Here is a 19,345-nt window from a genome sequence, read left to right as displayed (position 1 = left end):
CTATTTATCATTTCAATACAATTTCATTTACCATTTCCATTCTTTTCTTTGGAGACCGACTATCTGGAATTAATCACCAATTTCATTCATACATTTCCACGAATACAATTTTTCATTATATAAAAAACAAATAAAGAAGCAAAATAATTTGTGAAAAAAAATAAATAAAAAGAAAGTTGTTTAGTATTAAAAAAATAATTTTTTTTAGAAAAATATATATAAAAAGAAAAAGGAGATAAAAGAGTGTGTCAACGAACACGATCTTCGTAATTTTATGACTACGACCATTGACCAATGACCATCCTTGGACTTCGCCATAACGTTCTCACCCTGTCCCTTTCCGTTTTCTTTCCTTCTTTTTCTTTTTTCTAAAAAAAAAAATTATATTTTCATTTTTCACCATTTGAAAATTATCTATAAATTATTACATAGTGGGAGAGGAATCTAAAAAACATTGTTCAGGAAGCTAAAAGAATATACCACTACATTCGCAATCAATTTGGCTCCACCCACCGTTCTTGAGCTACTTTTATTCTCATTCATTCAATCGGTTGGGACTATACTTAATGAAGTGGAAGTCACTAATTCGAATCACTATCTCCCTCTTATGCGGACATATAAAAAAAAAAAAAAAAAAATTTAAAGTTGACCTTTTCAAAAATAAAAAAAATTTAAAAGTTGATATACCATGATCTTCGATAAAAAAATCAAGTTACATGCATCATATGTTACGATCGTTACATTTATATAAAGATTATTTTTTTTTGGTTGCGACAATTATGAAAATTGTCTTTTTTTTTTTAAGAAAAATATATATTTAGAAAAATGGTGAGGTAAGAGATGACGCAAACCTTTAATCCAAACCACAACTCTTCATCAGGTCTAATCGAAAAAATCCAACAGTCGAGCTGTACAAATATAAATAGACTGAGACTGTTTCTCTGATTGTGTTCTGTTTGTGTTTGTGTTTGATCGAAGGAAAAGAATGGCAGGCCCTCAGTGTTGTTCCAACCCACCAACCCTGAATCCAAGCGCCGGAGGTGGCCATGTCGAACAGCTCGGTGGCCTCAGCAGCTACGTGTCTGGCTCCCCTGACTCCAAGCATGCCATCCTTCTCATCTCTGACGTCTTTGGTACCTACACATTTCTTTAACATTTGTCTTCTTTGCTCGCTTTTGTGTTCTATTTTCTCATCAAACTGTGATCTGGGTATTGATTTCTGGGTTTTGAAGATATAATATATCGGGTTAAGGCGATTGGTGGAAGAAATGGTTTTTGGATTTTTATTTTTTATTTTTGGGTTATATATGAATCTTGAGGAAAGTTAATTAGCACCTTCGATTCTCATTGTAGATTCTTTGTCCTTGGGATTTTTCTGGTCTAAAGGACTATATTCAGTTCAAACAATTTCTGTGAAAACATACGGCCTTCGATATTCAAAAGAAAAGAAAAAAATGGATATTGATCAGTATCAAAGGTTGAAATTCTACAGTCAGTAACTCTGATTTTGCTCCAGAAATTTGTTAACTTTGCCTGACGATTGTTGTTTGTTCTAATCGTTTATGTAAATGTTTTTTCCGCCATTCTTGTCCTGCTTGTTTTTCTGTTTGGCCTTGGTTGGGATATCGAAAATCAGAATTAAAGAAGTTGTGGGATTCTTATTGAACTAGTCATATACTTCTCTACCTGCTAAATAATCATTGGCGATGTTATTTTATTACTACTATCGTCTTCTAACTTCACATGTCTGACATGTATTGCAGGTTATGAATCTCCAAACTTGAGGTATGGGAAATTCTCTTGTCACTTTTCTTCATTTAGTTTATGTGTCTTGCTTAGTCCCCAGATTAATTTGCTTTTAAAAGGTGGAGTTGTGGTCTACACATGCCGGCTCATACTCACACAATTAACGTTTTGAATTTATGCTTCTGAAAACTAATGTCAGCTGTTTTCTATGTTAAAGGAAGCTTGCAGACAAGGTTGCGGCAGCTGGATTTTATGTGGTGGTTCCTGACTTCCTTCATGGAGATCCCTATAAACCCGAAAATGCTGATAGGCCTGTACAAGTTTGGTTGAAGGATCATGGACCGGTTGGTTCTAGTTTTTAATGCTTGCCTGGAAATTGGCTATAATTTTCTTTGTTTCATAGGACCCTTTTGTGAACCTTGAGCGCACTCCTGCATTCCATTTGGAATTTGATTCTGAGTGTCTCATTGGGGAGTTGAAGAAGTGTACATATTAGTCTGCCTAAAGATGTGTGTGGATTTGTCTGCCCAATTTCTTTATTGTTATTGCTGAAATCATCAGATGGTCCATACTTCATAAATTATTGCAATAACTAGCTGACTCCACTTCTGTGACCATCATTAATATTGGTGACCCTGATATTGTAGCTTTCTACTAATTGCTATGCAGTTTTCATTTATGCACTAATAGTGTCTGAAGCTATGTATTTACTTCAATAGGATAAGGCAGTTGAGGAGGCAAAGCCAGTAATTGAAGCTGTAAAAAGTAAAGGCGTTTCTGCAGTTGGGGCTGCAGGCTTTTGCTGGGGTGGTGAGTTTATTTCTATAATTTTTTATTTTTTTTATTTTGCGTATACTCATTCTTATGACTGGAAACTAGTTCTTTTAATAATGTTAAAAGTTCAAATCATATAGCATTCTGCTTGGAAAATAGGCTGATATTTGAACTTTTGTATTCCTTGCAGCCAAAGTTGTGGTTGAACTTGCAAAGTCTGAACATATCCAAGCTGCTGTGCTATTACATCCTTCACTTGTCACTCTGGATGATATCAAGGGTATGCATTCCAGTGCTTAAATGTTCAAGAACTATATATTAGTTTTGCTAGATTATTAGTTCACAATTTCAGAACTTAAAAGTGTCTTTTGAAACACTGTCAGGAAAGAATTTCTTGCTCTTATCATACTCTGGCAAGTTGAATATTGGAAGTAATTTCAAGTACCTGACTTTATAAGCTGCCTTGTTCCCTTTCTCTTGATGTCAAAGGATATTTATTTGCTACAGGCATGCCTATTTACAATGATTTAATATTACTTTATGTCTTCTTATCCCCTTTATAATAATATAGTATTACCCAGTTACCTGGTTTTTAGAAATCATTTCTTTTCCAGTGGTGTTACTCTGCCCCTAAGTTGCTTGTAAACAAATCCTTCCCAATCTATATATTTTTTCTGGATGGGTAGAAGTGCAAGCAAGAGGATAAAAAAATGTGGGAGATGAGGGTATAAAATAAAAACAGACTGTCATATTTTAATGCTCAATATTTGGAATTAATTTCAGGGGTTAAGGCTCATATTGCGGTACTAGGAGCTGAGCATGACCATCTTTCTCCGCCTGCACTCTTGAAACAGTTTGAAGAGGTCTTAACTGCTAAATCCGAGGTAGGAAGATTAAATATTTTTTCTTTTTTTTATTTTATTTCATTTTATCAATTTTTGGCTATCCATTTGTATATGCTTGTTTACGGTGCTCCTACTCAACTTTACATGCTTTTGTTTTCTAATTATGAAAGTTTCTCTTCTTTAGATAACATAATTCTTAAGTAAATAAAAGAAAAGAAGGGAATCTAATATTATTGGTTCATGATTCTCCAATGAGGGTTGACTTGCTTTATTTAATTTTTTATAGCCACAAGCCCTTTAGCCTCAATTTCATAAGTTTAGCATTGTTTCTTTTTTAGAGTAATGTGGTGGCAAAGGCCCACAATGGTGAGACACAAGATATGCGACCCTCTCCATCCCTCTCTCTCTCTCTCTCTATCACACACGCACATGAATACACAGTTCTTGGTTGCCTAGATGAAAGCATTAATGATGACAGAGCCTGCTGTCACTAACTTCATGATAGATGCCTAGATGCTTGCTATAACATGTTCATGCCATATCTCTAGGTTCCTTCTGTACAGGGATCGAATTTTGAATTGATAAGTAATAATATTCTTGTATCCTAAAGTTGCTCCTAGGGGATTTAAGATTATGACTTTCTTCCTAGTATCAAATATTTAAGGTGAGTTAATTGTTGACAAAGCCATATATCAAAAAATTAAAGTTGGTTTTGTTAATCCTCTGCCTTTTTTTTTTTTTTTTTTTAAAAAAAAAAAAAATATATATCATGATTACTTTCATGTCTTTTCTTGACACACTGACTAATCTTCCCCATAATATCTTTGGTCTTGGCTCTGGTGATGAAGAGATTTGTTGGGCTGGGGTGTGTTACCAAAATCTTTCCAAACAAATAGATAATGGATTCGGCTTGTTGATTCATCATCTTTAACTTAGGTCAATCTTCCTTAATATGGCTAGTGCTTCATTTGCTTGTCTTCATTTTGTGCAATTAATCCATGTTGTTGTCCATCTTTTCCCACTTTTTCCATATGATTCTAGTATTGATAATCCTGATTCTTCTCAGGTGGATAGCTATGTTAAGATATTTCCAAAAGTCTCACATGGGTGGACAGTTAGATACAATGTTGAAGATGAGTTTGCTGTGAAGTCTGCTGAGGAGTCCCATCAGAACCTGTTAGAATGGTTTGCTAAGCATCTTAAGTAAATATTTTCAAGTAAAATACTTTTGTCAGGTATTGGTTTTATACTATTGTATGAAGTAATAATGTGGACCCTGCAAAATGCTTGGTTTTTTCCTATGGTTGAGACAACCTGGAAATCAATCTGTAGTATGTAAGAATCTTAAATGATGTTTTTTATGTCTACTTTGCCTGTTGTGCAAGTGTGCTGAATCATGTTCAGGCTATCCTTCCAAGTATCTGTGTTGTAGATTTGTTTCAGGAACTTCTCATGTGTTAAGTATACGATTTTCTGGCATGTTTGATAGGGAGCTTTGTTGATTCTTTTCATCGATCAAGGGACTAAAGTTTTTGAAGAACACATGAAATTAGTTAGCCTTTTATGTTTTCTTCTTTTTCTGAAGAATCATGCACAAAAAGGCTTTGGATGGGATCGTCTAAATTTTTAAGGTATTTTAATTTTGAAATTTTTAATTATTATTTCGAAGTCAGAGCATTCACAATGGGCTCCCTAAATACGGCTTTCAGTCAAATTTTGACTATTTTACAAGAAAAACATGGTACAACAAACTCCATACTCCTCCCCATATTTAGTTTTGTCATAAACCTCCACACATTTAATGAGCCAAAATTCACTCTACTTTTTTTTTTTTAATGTTATTTCCTCTCACTCTCTCTCCGCATTAATGCAATACACTTCTTTCTTTCAAAAGGATTACTGGTTAAGCAAAAATAAGAGGGCATAATGGTCTTTTTCAATTGAAAAGATCATTTTGCCCTCCTAAATTATACTAACCGGATCATCTCAATTTCCTTTGAAATACAGAGAATACCATTCCTTCTTTCTTCCAACTCTATATCTTGCTACAATACACTCTTAAGACTAATAAAAAATAACATTTAACTAAAGTAGAGAAATATATAAAGAATTTGTTATTTGGTTCATTTTAAAAGTGGCTCTTCAAATCTAAATAATTAAACTTTTCTCTTCAAATTTAACTTTTATTTGAGGTGCCCATTGTGAATGCTGTATAGTTTAGATTTTGACAATTAAATGATTCTTAAAATCTCAACCCATTTGAGAGCCTATGATATTCATTGTTGGGTTATTATTCAAATGGCCAAAGCTTACGTGTTGGAGTCCGTTTGGGACTTTGATATCGTATGTCAAAAGTATCATTTTTAACTGAGTATTGTTTGAGAGTGTTTTAAAAAGAAAAAGAAAAAAAAAATGATGTTTTGAAAATGTAGAAAAAAATTGTTTTTTCAAATAGTAGGTTTTTAAAAATGAACAATTTTAAAAGTTAAATTGTGATTTTAAAAGTCAATTTACAATTTTATTAAATGCTTAACTAAGTTTTTAAAAATTGTGTTTTTATCATTTATCCTCAAAGTTGACGTGATGTCAGATGTGTTTTTCATAGCATTTAATGCATGTCAATTGTTTTTTTTTTGGTGGGAGACTACTCACATATTAATTAAAAAAATAGTGTATAACATTACTTTGACGTGACATTAAGATAATTGTGGATGAAACACAAAAACTTTAATAGTTAAGAATTGAATTTAGAAAACCCACATAGTAAATTAAAAATTAAAAATAATAATAATTTTGAAAATTTCTAAACCCTCTATATCTTTTTGAAAAGAATAAATAAAATCCTCATTAAAATTTGTATCCATCTCTAATACAAAATGACTACAATTTAATAAATTAATTGAAAATTTTCCTTTTTATCATTAATCCTCCTATCACTTAAAATCACTATAATTATTTTACAGCAGAGAATAACTAAAAAAAAAAAAAAAAGAAATTAAGAAACCACCGTGAATTCAAGTGGTGACCAGCGGTTCCCCCATTTGTATGGACAAGGAGCTTTATTTTCTACACGTGGAAGAGCTTGATGCACACAAAAAAGAAAAAGAAAAGTTCTTGGAGGTTATTATCATAATCATGACGCGGTGGGCGGCTACCCCATCCCACGCGCCTCCGGATCAAATGGTTGGCACGCTCGGTCACCAATCGACGCGACCCGCGCTGTCAACCGCGGGCCCCACGTGACGGCGTCCCACTCAGTTAACATTTTATGGAAAGCGCGTGGGATCAATCAGCGCCTCCCATTACTCCCCAAATTTTATATATATTTTTTCCTTTTTTTCTAATCAACCTTCTGACTGTCATGCCCTTGCCTTTTGGAATCACTGCAAATATGCCATTTTTCGTATTAAATATTTCGAAGATGCCCTCAATTAATTTTTTATTTTTTCTTTGATCAAATGTGAAATATTTACTTAAAACGTGAGGTGAACGTCAAAGACAATGATTAAATTCAAGACTTTTGTTTTGAAATTATATTAAATGACTACTTATCTCAAAACTTTAAAAATAAATAGCAATCAACATCTTCTTTGTCGCTCTCTCATTTCCATGTCACAAGCACATTTATCCATGTCTTCACTTACCTCCCTCCGCTCTAGGCTCCCAATATTTTGAATTGAGATTCCTTTCAATTGAGGAGAAATTAAAAATTCTCCAATTATTAATCGTAACCCTTCATTTTAAATTTAATGGTCTATTAAATGTCGGTTACTTTTGTATAACGGAAGCATTAAATATTGACTTTTGTTTTACCGAAATTTAAATGATTTTATAAATCATTAGATTTAAAATGAAATGTCACAATTAACAATTAGAGAATCTCCAATTTTTTCCAAATTAAAAGAAATTCGAATCTCAATATTTTACAGCGGTCGATGATTGCTAAACCGCAAAGCAAGCGGCCGGCGTGGGCCAAACCCAACCTTGTGAGTGAGCCAGCACTCATAAAGACACAAGTAGAGATCCCTCGTATCTAGGCTCATCTTCTATTGTTCCCATTCTCATCCATCCGAAGGGTAGGGGCATCTTCATATCAATTGGTGGACCTAACATAAAATTTAAAATAATAAGAAATAATTAATTTAATTAATATTCTAATACTAAAAAATATCATACTCTAGGCTATTGAGCCAAGTGGCATATAATGATTTGAGGACCCCAACAACATAGATTACATCCCATTTAAGAGCCTAATTATTTCTTTGGATTGAGTAACCAAGTTACCAACCCTCTACATCTCATTTAAGAACATCTCCAAAAGAGTATTCAAAAGACCAAAAACCCTTAAAATTTAGCTATTATAACCTCAAAATCCCACTCCAAAATCTTTTATTTAAAGATGGTAAAGAAAAAGATGGGAGTTTAGTGTTTTAGAGTGTGTATTGAAAACAACCATTCCACAAATCCAAAAATTGTACAAAAATATCATGATATTGACTTTTAATCTATTGGTAGTTTTAAAAACCAGATCACAGTTGGGAGGACATCAGAAGACACCTGGAGAACACTAAAAGAGCACCTAGCATTTCCCATAAGTAATAAACCTAAAATTATCACCGATGATCCATTGAATTTTGCATGATAAGGCTGGATAGAATTGTAGCATATTTTATAGTAACAAATTTAATCAAAGATTCTCAAGATCCCATGTGGTGCACATGCATGCGATCATGGAATTCAATGAACAGTGTATCCTTTGAGATCTAGCTTCATTGGATAAACACTCTTTTTAACCAATTTAATTGGATATAAATTCTCCCCAGTTTTTGTTATGTGTTTAATAATTTGGACAATAAATATGAGAGAGTTCCTATAAAACTCACTTGTCCGATTGAGATCTAACTGTATTGGGTAAACACCGTTTTCAAACCAAGTAAATTGGATATAGATTCTCGACAGTTTTTGGAACAGCTGCCTTTTTTATAGAACCCACTTGCCTTATTGAGATCTAACTTTATTAGGTAATCACTATTTTTTAGCTACTAAATTAGATATAGATTCTCCACAGTTTTATTTTCGGGCTTACTAGTAATTTGAACAATAAATATGTCTGAACAGCTTTTAAGTAGTTATTAGGCAACCTACCTCTTTATTCAAGCAGGTGCGTCTTATAAATACTCTTTCACATTTACTATTTAAATTACTAATAGCCTGGTCAACAAAATTTTGAAATTAAATTACAATAGGACCCTTGCATTAAATTAACATTCTCTGCATAGCAATTTACGATGTGGATAGGGAGAAACCAAGAAACTATAAGCATCACGAGGCAGACCCAAAAAGTTCAAAAAATAAAAAATAAAATAAAATAATCGCAATACACGGTGGAAGTGGAACTATCAACTATGGAATAAGATCCTCTCTTGTCCAAAATGGACGGGAGAATATCTAGTTCATGACTAGAATTTATCCTTAGAAATTCTAGAGCCACAAATAAGACACCTGCCTACTAACTAAAAATAATAATAAAATATTATTTTAGATTTAAATAAAAATAAATAATAAAATAATAAAAGATTAAGGGGTGGCCGGCCACCTTATTGGGGGTGGTCGAACCACCCTAGACCGGCGGTCTGGGGTGGCCGAAGCCACCCCATGGCCTTTGGGGGTGGTCTGGCCACCCTCAAGAAAAAAAAAAAAAAAAAAGTTTGGCCCTTGGGGGTGGTCGAACCACCTCCAAAGGCCATGGGGTGGCCGAAGCCACCCCCAAGCCTAACAAGGGTGGTCTGGCCACCCCCAAGGACCAAACAAATTATTATTTTTTTAAAAAAAATTGGCCATTGGGGGTGGTCATGGGGTGGCCGAAGCCAACCCAGCCCCAAACTGGTGGTCTGGCCACCCCTAGCCACCCATTAATATTTTATTATTTATTTTTATTTAAATCTAAAATAATATATTATTATTATTTTTAGTTAGTAGACAAATATCCTATTTGTGACTTTATGATTTTTTTTTTTTAAAAAATCTAATCTTGAACTAAATATTCTCTAGTCCATTTTGGACTGGAAAGAATCCTATTCTATCAACTATGAAGGTCTTTGTTTCGAATTAAATATGATGGAGCATAGCAATAAGAACAACTACAAAACAACGATAACAAATTAAAATATAAATAATATTTTGATAGTAAAACGACAACCTAGTGTCATAAAATCATTATCTATTAATCCAATCATTATTTAGTAATGAAAACTACTTCTCCATAAATCAACCTTTGTGCTCTAACGCATTAATTATGTGTCAATATCAATTAATTTATTAATAATATTAAATTATTTTTAGTTTAGTAATAATCAGGACAGTGGCTTGAGGCTAATAAGACACTTTTACAGTTTTACTCCTTTTTTTCAAATTAACCCAAATTCTTTTACTTCCATCCCATATCAGTTACTCCAAATATATATATTTCCTATTAATTAAGTTGTAGGAATTTTATTTTTCTATTAACACATGAAATTATTGGAAAAACCCTATTACAATCCAATTTGTAAGAAATATATGTCCTTAAAAACTTAAAGCGCCAAGTAGGGTTGTCAATTCATGTTTGCGTGTCCAGTTCGTGTCGTGTCAAATTATAAGTATAAGCTTATATAAGTTAATTTTAACTCGACCTATTTAATTAAATAGGTCAAACTTTTCAACTATAACCTTCTAATTTTGTATTTGATCCATGTGTAAGTTATGTTAAATTGTCAGCCATTATGTTGAATTTTGGATTTGGATCATGTCGAGACATGAGTATAATATTATATATGTCAACTTTAATTCAACTTATTTAGTTAAACATATTTGATTTCTCAACCCCAACTCTTTAGTTTTATGTCGAATTTATGAAATGTGTCAAAAATGGATACCCCTAGCACCAAGAGAATAAATAATTTTTTTTTTCTTTTGTTATATATATATATATATTTGGTAAAATTGGTCAAGAATGAGTGGCAAAGAGGTATTTTCAGGACCCCGAGTGATAATGCATCCGGTCCAATCCCACGCTTAATTAATTAGTTTGTCTGATTCTTGTTATATCTTAATTACTTTATATAATTAAATAATTCTCATTTCGTCCCTTCCTGTTCTCTTTCTCTCTCTGTGCTCCGAAAGGCGAAAACCTTCAACTTGGAAGTACTTTTCTCTGAAATTTTCCATTTTCCATTCTCTCTCTCTCTCTCTCTCTCTCTACTGGGATCCAAAAGCACTTTCAATCAGAGTTTTCTGTTCCAAACCGCAAAGCAATCTGCCACTTCCATTCCTGCTTTTCAGCACGAAAGTTTAATGCTCTGGAAACCCATAAACTTTCCTCTTATATATCTATCTATATATTATATGTTTCCTCAACACGCTAGAGATTATCGCCATATCTGATGCAATAAAGATATTCTTTTTTCACTTTTTTACTTTTAATCTCGCTAAGTCTTGAGGACCATCACACTTCACCTTGTGATCTGTAACCTCTTCATCTCCAGCTACATTTAGAGACTTCCGCCAAGTTTCTTGGTCATTGAATGTTTGTTTCCTTCCTTCTACATTAGATTCAGTTGGACTAACAAAATAAGTATTTTATTCCTGTGTTCATCATTTAAAGATGCAATCTTTGCTGCAAGACTCAATTGGATTTGCCTTTTGAGCTCTAGTTTTTACTTCTTCTTTTTTTTTATTAACTGTTTGCCGTTGATCTAGACGTTGTAGTGCCAGTTTGATTTAATGAGGTGATTTAGGCTTCTGGGTCATTGAAATTTCGGTGAAATTTGATTTAGCTTTTGATTTTTTGATCTGGGTTTTGAGTGTGAAGTCAAGGCCTTGGATTGCACCTATTGGTTTATTCCTTGAAGGGTTTTAATGCTTTGTTGCTAAGATGCAGCCCGATCAGAGAAGAAAGGTAATCTACTCATTTCTGGTATATATATGTTTGCATATGTTTGTATATATTGGCTTATGTTATTGGTTTAAGATTAAGTGGGTATTCAAGACTCAAGAAATACTCCTGTATTGCCTGATATTTCATTCGTATTGGAATGAAATAGCTCACTTTTGATAATAATTTTTATTTTCTCTTATGTAATCACCATGGTCCTCTAATTTGCTGTGTTCCAATTGTACTGGACTTTTTGTATGCTTCCCTGTGTCTGGATGGGATGAACATTTGTCGACTGCTATGCTAGATGCTATGTCCCCATTGGAATCCTGTGGGAGGTCCCACTAGAATACTCTTGTCATGTGAACATTGCGTGGTTTTTTTTTATGTGATGTGATGTTATGTTAATTGTTTTTTTTTTTTTTTTCATTTTAGTTTGGAGATAGAAACTGTTAGTCTGGTGTGAGAGGTTAACATGTCTTGATTTTCGCGTAACGTATCCGACTTACATTTTTTATTTTTGGGCCAGGAAATAAGCAAATCTCTAGTTTGATGTTCCTGTCCTCTCCCTCTCCCTCTCCCTCTTCCTCTTCATTTCTGTCGGTTCTTGAAGTGACCTTTGGCCCTTGAATTTCTGTTTGATGCAAAACGCTAATTTCTTGCACTTATTGCGAGAACCACTGCGATTGACTCTTTTTATTTTTAGTAGTACTATATACCACACCACTATCCCATTATTTTATTTTATTTCTTTTTATTATTATTATTATTTTTTTTGCATTCTGCATGAATAGATGAAAAACGTCAGACATTCTCTTCTAGGTTGATTTATGAAGCATTTTTATTGTTTTGTTATGAACTCTTGTAATCTATTTGGTAAAAGAGAACTTGCAGGGCCAAATATTTCCACCGACCCCTTGCATTACATCATGTTTTCAAGTTAAACAATAAATAAAGCCTTAGATAATGCGGGATACCAAAATAGTTATTGTGTAATCAAATCTGATGACTATTATGTGGACTATCAGTGTAAAATCTTTTTTTTTTTTTGATAAGTAAAAGTATCATAATCTTGTTGATACTATGCATACAAAAAATCTGGTTGTAAACTACATTTTAGAAGAGATATATTTTAATCGAATTATGTTTCATATCATATAAACTCCATTTTGTAGTGCCACTCAGGGTATCGTGTTGATAGAATTGCATGATTTAATGTGGTGATGCAGTCATCGGCAGATGTAGACTTTTTCACGGAATATGGTGAGGGGAGCAGGTACCGAATTGAGGAAGTAATTGGTAAAGGAAGCTATGGTGTTGTTTGCTCTGCATATGACACACATACTGGAGAAAAGGTTGCAATTAAGAAAATAAATGACATATTTGAACATGTGTCAGATGCCACTCGCATCCTTCGTGAGATTAAACTTCTTAGACTCCTGCGTCATCCAGACATTGTGGAGATCAAGCACATCCTGTTGCCTCCTTCCAGGAGGGAATTCAAAGATATATATGTTGTGTTCGAACTCATGGAATCTGATTTACACCAGGTTATTAAAGCAAATGATGATTTGACGCCAGAACATTATCAGTTTTTTCTTTATCAGCTTCTTCGTGGCTTGAAGTACATACACACAGGTTATAATCTTATAATTTTAACTGTAGAAATTTTATTAGCTACATCTTTCTAGTGTAGTTACATTTTGGATATAAGCATATGTAGGAATGTTTATAACATACACTAGTCGCGAACTTGTATTATTACCATTCCAGGACTGATTTTTTTCTTTTTATTGTTTAATTGTCTTGTAGCAAATGTCTTTCATCGGGATCTAAAACCCAAAAATATCTTAGCAAATGCTGACTGCAAACTCAAAGTCTGTGACTTTGGTCTCGCAAGAGTAGCTTTTAATGATACACCGACTGCTATATTCTGGACGGTAATTCTTTTTTTCCAATTATCTGTTATGATTTTTCTTTAATTGGGCTTGTGGAGGTTAATATGCATGATATTCTCAAAGTGATGGTTCTTAGCCAGTATGCCTAGAATTGATTTTTAGAATTCTTGGGGTTGCAGGACTACGTTGCAACGCGTTGGTACAGGGCTCCTGAACTGTGTGGATCCTTTTTTTCAAAGGTGCAAGAATTACTAGCACTTAACTTTTGCTTGAAGTTGCCTGCCTGATTTTTCGTCAGATTTGTGATTGTTTTTCTGTTACAATTGTGGAGTCATTACCATCCTTTAGTATTTTTTAAGTTTGTATGTCAAATATTTTTTGTTCATCATTTCATCCTCTTTTTTCTCTCTTTCCAACTTGGGTTGCTGCTACTCTGTATTGGACTTTGTTGCAGCCATTTTTTTTTTCTTCCCTCTTTGACTTAGGTAATCAGTAGATTTGGAACACTTTTAAGAGATAGCCAATCCTACAGGGATGTGATTACATTTGCAATCCTACAGGAACGAGTTACAATTTGGTGGGCCAGGCATTCATGCTTGTAAATGAGCAGATGCCCAGCTTTGTTTTCTCAAAGGTCAAAGCTGTGCCTGGCTTGAAGCTTGCCTTTAGTTAGCTTGAAAGTAATTGTTTAGCAGATATTTCATGTGGTTTAACACCAGGTTGTTATGCCTGTGCATATTGGATGTATGTGCTATAGGCTGGGCAGGTTGTTACATTATTAGCCCAAGCAATAGCATAGCCTCTCTCTTCAACCCCCCAGGCTCAACACCCAGTGCATGTGTGAGTGGGTGTGTATCTACGTGGAATATCCATTTTACATGTGATTATTGGAAACAAGACCGCGTTAGAAGTGTTGAAAGTATCCAGCAATTGGGTACATGGCATGTGTTTGAAAAGATTGGGTATAGAAGAATTGAGGATTTGAAAATGTGAATGATGTTGGAAGGATGGTAAGACTAGTAAACTTGCTTTACAAATGTAACGGAACCATTAACTTAAATAACCAATGAGAAGGACACCTTGGGGGATGGGACTAGGGTTTGCTTCTGGCATGATTTGTGGTGTGGAGATACGGCTCTTAAGATAGCTTTCCTTGGTTTATTCAGTATTGCTTGTGTGAAGGACACCTCAGTTGCGGCTCATTTGGAGGTGCTGGGTGGCTCTAATCAGTGGAATGTTAGTTTTTTTAGAGAGACTCATGATTGGGAGGTGGATGTTTTTGCCTCTTTTTTACTAGGTGTTGCATTCTGCCCGAGTGAGACGAGGGTGTGAAGATAGGTTGTGGTGGATCTCCTCCAAAAGAGGCCGTTTCAAGGTCAAGCTTCTCTTTGCTTCCTTGGCATGTATTGAAGGGAGGCGATTCCCTTGGAAGAGTGTGTGGCGTACACAAGCTCCTCCAAGGGCGATCTTCTTACTATGGTCGGCGGCTTTGGGCAAAATTCTGACCCTAGACAACCTAAGGAAGCAACATGTGATTGTGACGAACAAGTGTTGTATGTGTAAGAGGACTGAGGAGACGGTGGATCTTCTTCTTCATTGCGAGGTAGCTTATGCTTTGTGGAGTGCCTTTTTTGGTCGGTTTGGGTTGTCTTGGGTGATGCCGAGACGGGTTTCCGATTTGCTTGCTTGTTGGTGGTCTTCAGGGAGGAAGGGGAGTGCTGCGGTCTGGAAGATGGTACCTACTTGCTTTTTTTGGTGTTTATGGAGGGAGATAAATAATAGGTGTTTTGAGGACTTGGAGGGGTCCTTGGAAGACATTATCCTCTTGCTTTCATACATTGTACCTTTGGACTGTGGCGCATGTCTTTCCGGTGTCGATTAGTTACGATGATTTTCTTGTTCGCTTTTGCCTTTCTAGTTAGGTGATCTTATTGTATACTCCCGATGTACTTTGAGGCGCTTTTAAGCTTCAATAAGACTGGTTATTACTTATTAAAAAAAAAAAAAGCACACCTGAGTTCCCATTTATTGAGGCAATAACTCTAGAAAATCTGTGCAAAGCATTCCAATATTCCCTCAATGACTGCATAGCTGTGTTTTTCCAAGGGTTGTGAAGAATTATTCAGTTTGACCAATTCCTGGAAATCATCTTATTTTTGGTTCCTTTTGTGCCATAAAATAGTTGCTTTTAAGTTGATGGTTTCATTGCTATTATAAATTTCAGTTTTAATCTCCTTTCCTGGTTATACCTTGACATATTGTGTTTTGTTTTCAGTATACCCCAGCAATAGATATATGGAGCATTGGCTGCATCTTTGCAGAACTTTTGACTGGAAAAGCTCTTTTTCCTGGAAAAAATGTAGTCCATCAATTAGATCTTATGACTGATCTGTTGGGAACGCCATCTGCTGAAGCCATTGCCAGGGTATGTTTCCTGTGATTAACTTGTTCTTTACATGGATTTGAGTATGTTATTATGCACCATTGTTTTGTTGCTTTCCTCACCCAAGCAATGATTATTTTTGCTGAACTTATGGTGTTATATGGACAGGTGCGCAACGAGAAGGCTCGAAGATACTTGAGCAGCATGAGGAAGAAGAAGCCAATTCCTTTTTCCCAGAAGTTCCCAAATGCAGATCCACTTGCACTTCGTTTATTAGAAAGAATGCTGGCATTTGAACCCAAGGATCGACCTACAGCTGAAGAGGTAAATATTTCTGCCTCTTCATCTTACTTTTTACAATATGTATTCTCTTCTGAGGTGACATATTGTGTTCATGTTGTCAGGCTCTTGCTGATACATATTTTAAGGGCTTGGCCAAGGTTGAAAGGGAACCTTCTGCTCAACCAGTTACCAAGATGGAATTTGAATTTGAGAGACGAAGGATAACCAAGGAAGACGTACGAGAGCTTATATATCGAGAGATTCTGGAGTATCATCCAAAGATGCTGAAAGAGTTCCTGGAGGGAGCAGAGCCAACAGGATTCATGTATCCAAGGTATTCTTATATAAAATTCAATACCTTTTTTAGTACGAACCTCTATCTCTGGCCACTTAAGTTCGGAAGCTGACTTTGGGGTATAGGGTCAAGATCTGCACACTGACCCTTATTTTTTGATCTCAAACACCAATTTCATATATCCATGTTGATGCTCACCATGGAAATTTTTGTTGGTATTCCAGGTTTTCTATTTCTTTGCTTACATTCTTGTCAGACTTCGCAAATGTTTTGGGACATGTTTTTTGACTTCATGTAGTCTTGAATGCCAGTGCATTGATTGTTTGATATACCATTAATTCCATTCAGAATAGGAACCTTCTTTCTTAGATGTCTGAATAGAGAAAACTTTAGTAATCACTCAGACCAATCCCAATTCCCAACTATTTATCTTTTTCCAGTCTATTTAGTGGCATATGTTCTGCACTAGACATCAGGTTTAATTTCATCTTGCTATATAGATTTCCATTCTCCTTTTGACCTGTTTAAGCATTCTACATGACTTAAAGCTTTCCACACTTGGGAAGCCAATACCTGAGGTTGGTTCCACAAGAGTTGGGTCCTGGGATACGGTCTAACCCGTCAGCCCTTTTTCATGAAATGGCTGCTCTCAAGACTCAAACCTATGTATTTGTCTTTGACAGCCTGATCCACTGCACTAGACTTTTGCCAACGGTGCACTTGCACTTTCGACTCCAAGAAGCTTCACTTTTTGGAACTTATAATCTGAACCCTCAACACTATTATAGCTGTTAATGCTAACTGTTCAAGTGAACAGTTCTTATATTTGGCCAGAAAGAGAAAAGAAAAAAAGGAAAAGGAAAAAAAGAAAAAACTGAGGAGCTACAAAATTTTTACTGTCTATGATATATGTGAAATCAATACTTCTTCAAACCAAACTTAGCCAGCAGTAACTTATGTGAAGCATACATTGTGACCTATTGAACCATGCATAAGCATGACAGCGGGTACATATGCTATTTGCCTACAGCCATGAAGGATATGCTCTTCTTGAACCCATTTGAGCAGTTTGGGTACTGTTTTTTTGCTTAATGTTTAATGGTTAAATGTACTAGGGTTCTGCCTTTAGAATTAGAATGTGTATGCTTTTAGTATCCCGGTGTTGTTTGATTTTGAGAAATTAGATATACTATGGAATGTTAGGTGTGCTAAATTGTTATCTGGTTTGATGAGTGTGGGATAGATAATAGATCCATTGGTATGGAATGCATCAAAAAAAAAAAAAGAATGTTTAGGTCAGGGCCTCCAAGGCCAATCTGAATCCTAAAAAGCCACGCGACCAAACTAACCTCAGAATCTTTTAAAGCTTGGTCGAATTCACTTGATGGCCTAAATTCAATTTGAAGAATTTATTTTCCCTTCATGCAGTGCTGTTGACCATTTTAAGAAGCAATTTGCTTATCTTGAGGAACATTATGGAAAAGGTGGTATTGTTACACCACCTGAGAGGCAGCATGCATCATTACCCAGGTGCTTTTATTTTAGCAAGTATTTTAGTTGTGCTACCATGTTGAGCTGCCTGCTATCCATATTTTTACATTGTTTAGTCTGCTGATAAAAGGGTAGTGCTGCAGGGCATGTGTGTTATATTCGGATAACTCAGCACAGAATTCAGCAGAGGTCACAGATGATCTCTCCAAGTGTCGCATCAGAGAAACTGAGAAGCCTCATATGGACAGGAGTTGTGGGATCCCTATGCCACGGCTTCCTCTACAAGTTCCTCCAAGTATCCAAGGTGTGTATTTTGTATCTGATTACTTAATGATTTACATCTTTTTGTTATGATTTCCTTGTTCTCTCTCGTTTTAGTATAATGGTGTTATCCAAGTGTGTGAGCTAATTAATATTTTGGCAACACCCTACATTCTTGTTCTCCCATGGTTGACAAATGCTTGTTAGTACATGGTGTAGTATTAACTCTGATTATGAATTAATTAACCTGCAGGAGTTGCCGCAAGGCCTGGGAAAGTCATTAGTTCAGTGTTGCGTTACAACAATTGTGGGGCGGCAGCAGCAGCAGAGGCTCTCGAACAGCGGAGGATGGTTAGAAATCCAGCTGGTACAACTCAATATCCAAGAAGAAACCCGAACAGTAAGAATGAGAGGGGAGAAGATGATATGGTTGAAAGTTCTAATGGGCTGCAGCCAAAGCCTCAATACCTGGGAAGGAAAGTAACTGCTGCTCAAGGTGGATCTGGAGGTCACTGGTAATGATTACATAGTGTTTATTTTGGGCCGATCGATCTCAGCCTGTTTAATATTAGCCAACTGCGTTCAAGGTTAGAAATCTCAGTCTGCTACTTTTGCTGCTGAAGTGGCTGCTGAAGTGGCTGCTACAAGTTGCAATTTGCATCAATATTTGCTGCTGAAGTGGCTGCTACAAGTTGCAATTTGCATCAATATTTTTAAGTCCTTGACCCTACTCTCTGATTCATAAATAACTGAGATAGCATAAGATGCATGTAGTCATGAATGAGGTGCAGTCAAAACTACTAAACTACTGATCTGACCCATTTTTTTTTTTTTTAATTATTTTATTTTATTTTATTTTGGTTCTCATTTTCTGTAAAATTTAAGAAATTTCTCTCCTTTTTTTTTTTTTTTGGGTGGGGGTGAGGGGGTGTTGGAGGGTTCTTCTCCTTAATTGTAATATTGGTTGTATCCAAACGATGATCTCTTTTAGACATTTGAGCAGGAAAATTTGTTGGAATAACTAACTGAAAGCTGGGATTTTTCATATGATAAGTAATTGTAAATCTTCCTGTTAGATTTCTGGATATCCTGTTAGGTTCTATTGCAGTTAGAATTTGGAAGAGGTTTCTTTGTAGAACCTTAACGATGATATATTGGGCAATTTCAACTCAAGATTTTAGCAAATTGAGAGTTTTGGTAAGATACTGGCCATGACTTAAAAGTAATGAACCAGACGAGTAACTGGGTTGTTAAGAGCAATTGAAAAGAACTTCCAGTGAATTTTGTGCATTCTGCTCGGAGCTTATGCAACAGTGCATAGAGAGATATTAAGCTTTCTAATTGTCTTCCAAAGCAAAAACACAGAATTTGGTTTGCGTGGAGCAATATGTTCAACCAATGCCCTAGGCTCGAGAGCATAACATAACATATATATATATATATATATATATATATATA

At 35.2% G+C, this 19,345-nt stretch overlaps 2 protein-coding genes across 2 annotated transcripts; both read left to right on the top strand.

Moving 5' to 3' along the window:
- The first annotated feature begins 893 nt into the window (after positions 1 to 893).
- On the top strand, positions 894 to 4,773 carry LOC132167866 (endo-1,3;1,4-beta-D-glucanase). The gene is made up of 7 exons (XM_059578903.2): positions 894 to 1,133; positions 1,764 to 1,785; positions 1,964 to 2,090; positions 2,466 to 2,556; positions 2,711 to 2,800; positions 3,304 to 3,404; positions 4,432 to 4,773. Exons 1-7 carry the CDS (start codon positions 986 to 988, stop codon positions 4,570 to 4,572), a joined length of 720 nt encoding a protein of 239 aa, XP_059434886.2. The 5' UTR covers positions 894 to 985; the 3' UTR covers positions 4,573 to 4,773.
- Positions 4,774 to 10,501: 5,728 nt separating this feature from the next.
- Positions 10,502 to 18,972, top strand: MPK16 (mitogen-activated protein kinase 16). Its single transcript, XM_059592293.2, has 10 exons — positions 10,502 to 11,301; positions 12,507 to 12,915; positions 13,090 to 13,217; positions 13,355 to 13,414; positions 15,451 to 15,600; positions 15,727 to 15,882; positions 15,963 to 16,174; positions 17,564 to 17,665; positions 17,770 to 17,930; positions 18,141 to 18,972. Exons 1-10 carry the CDS (start codon positions 11,278 to 11,280, stop codon positions 18,404 to 18,406), a joined length of 1,668 nt encoding a protein of 555 aa, XP_059448276.2. The 5' UTR covers positions 10,502 to 11,277; the 3' UTR covers positions 18,407 to 18,972.
- The last annotated feature ends 373 nt before the right edge of the window (positions 18,973 to 19,345 follow it).

The sequence above is a fragment of the Corylus avellana genome, chromosome 2 (assembly GCF_965113065.1).
Source record: "Corylus avellana chromosome 2, dhCorAvel1.hap1.2, whole genome shotgun sequence".
NCBI classification, from domain to species: domain Eukaryota; kingdom Viridiplantae; phylum Streptophyta; class Magnoliopsida; order Fagales; family Betulaceae; genus Corylus; species Corylus avellana.
This window is presented reverse-complemented; position numbering and strand designations above follow the sequence as displayed.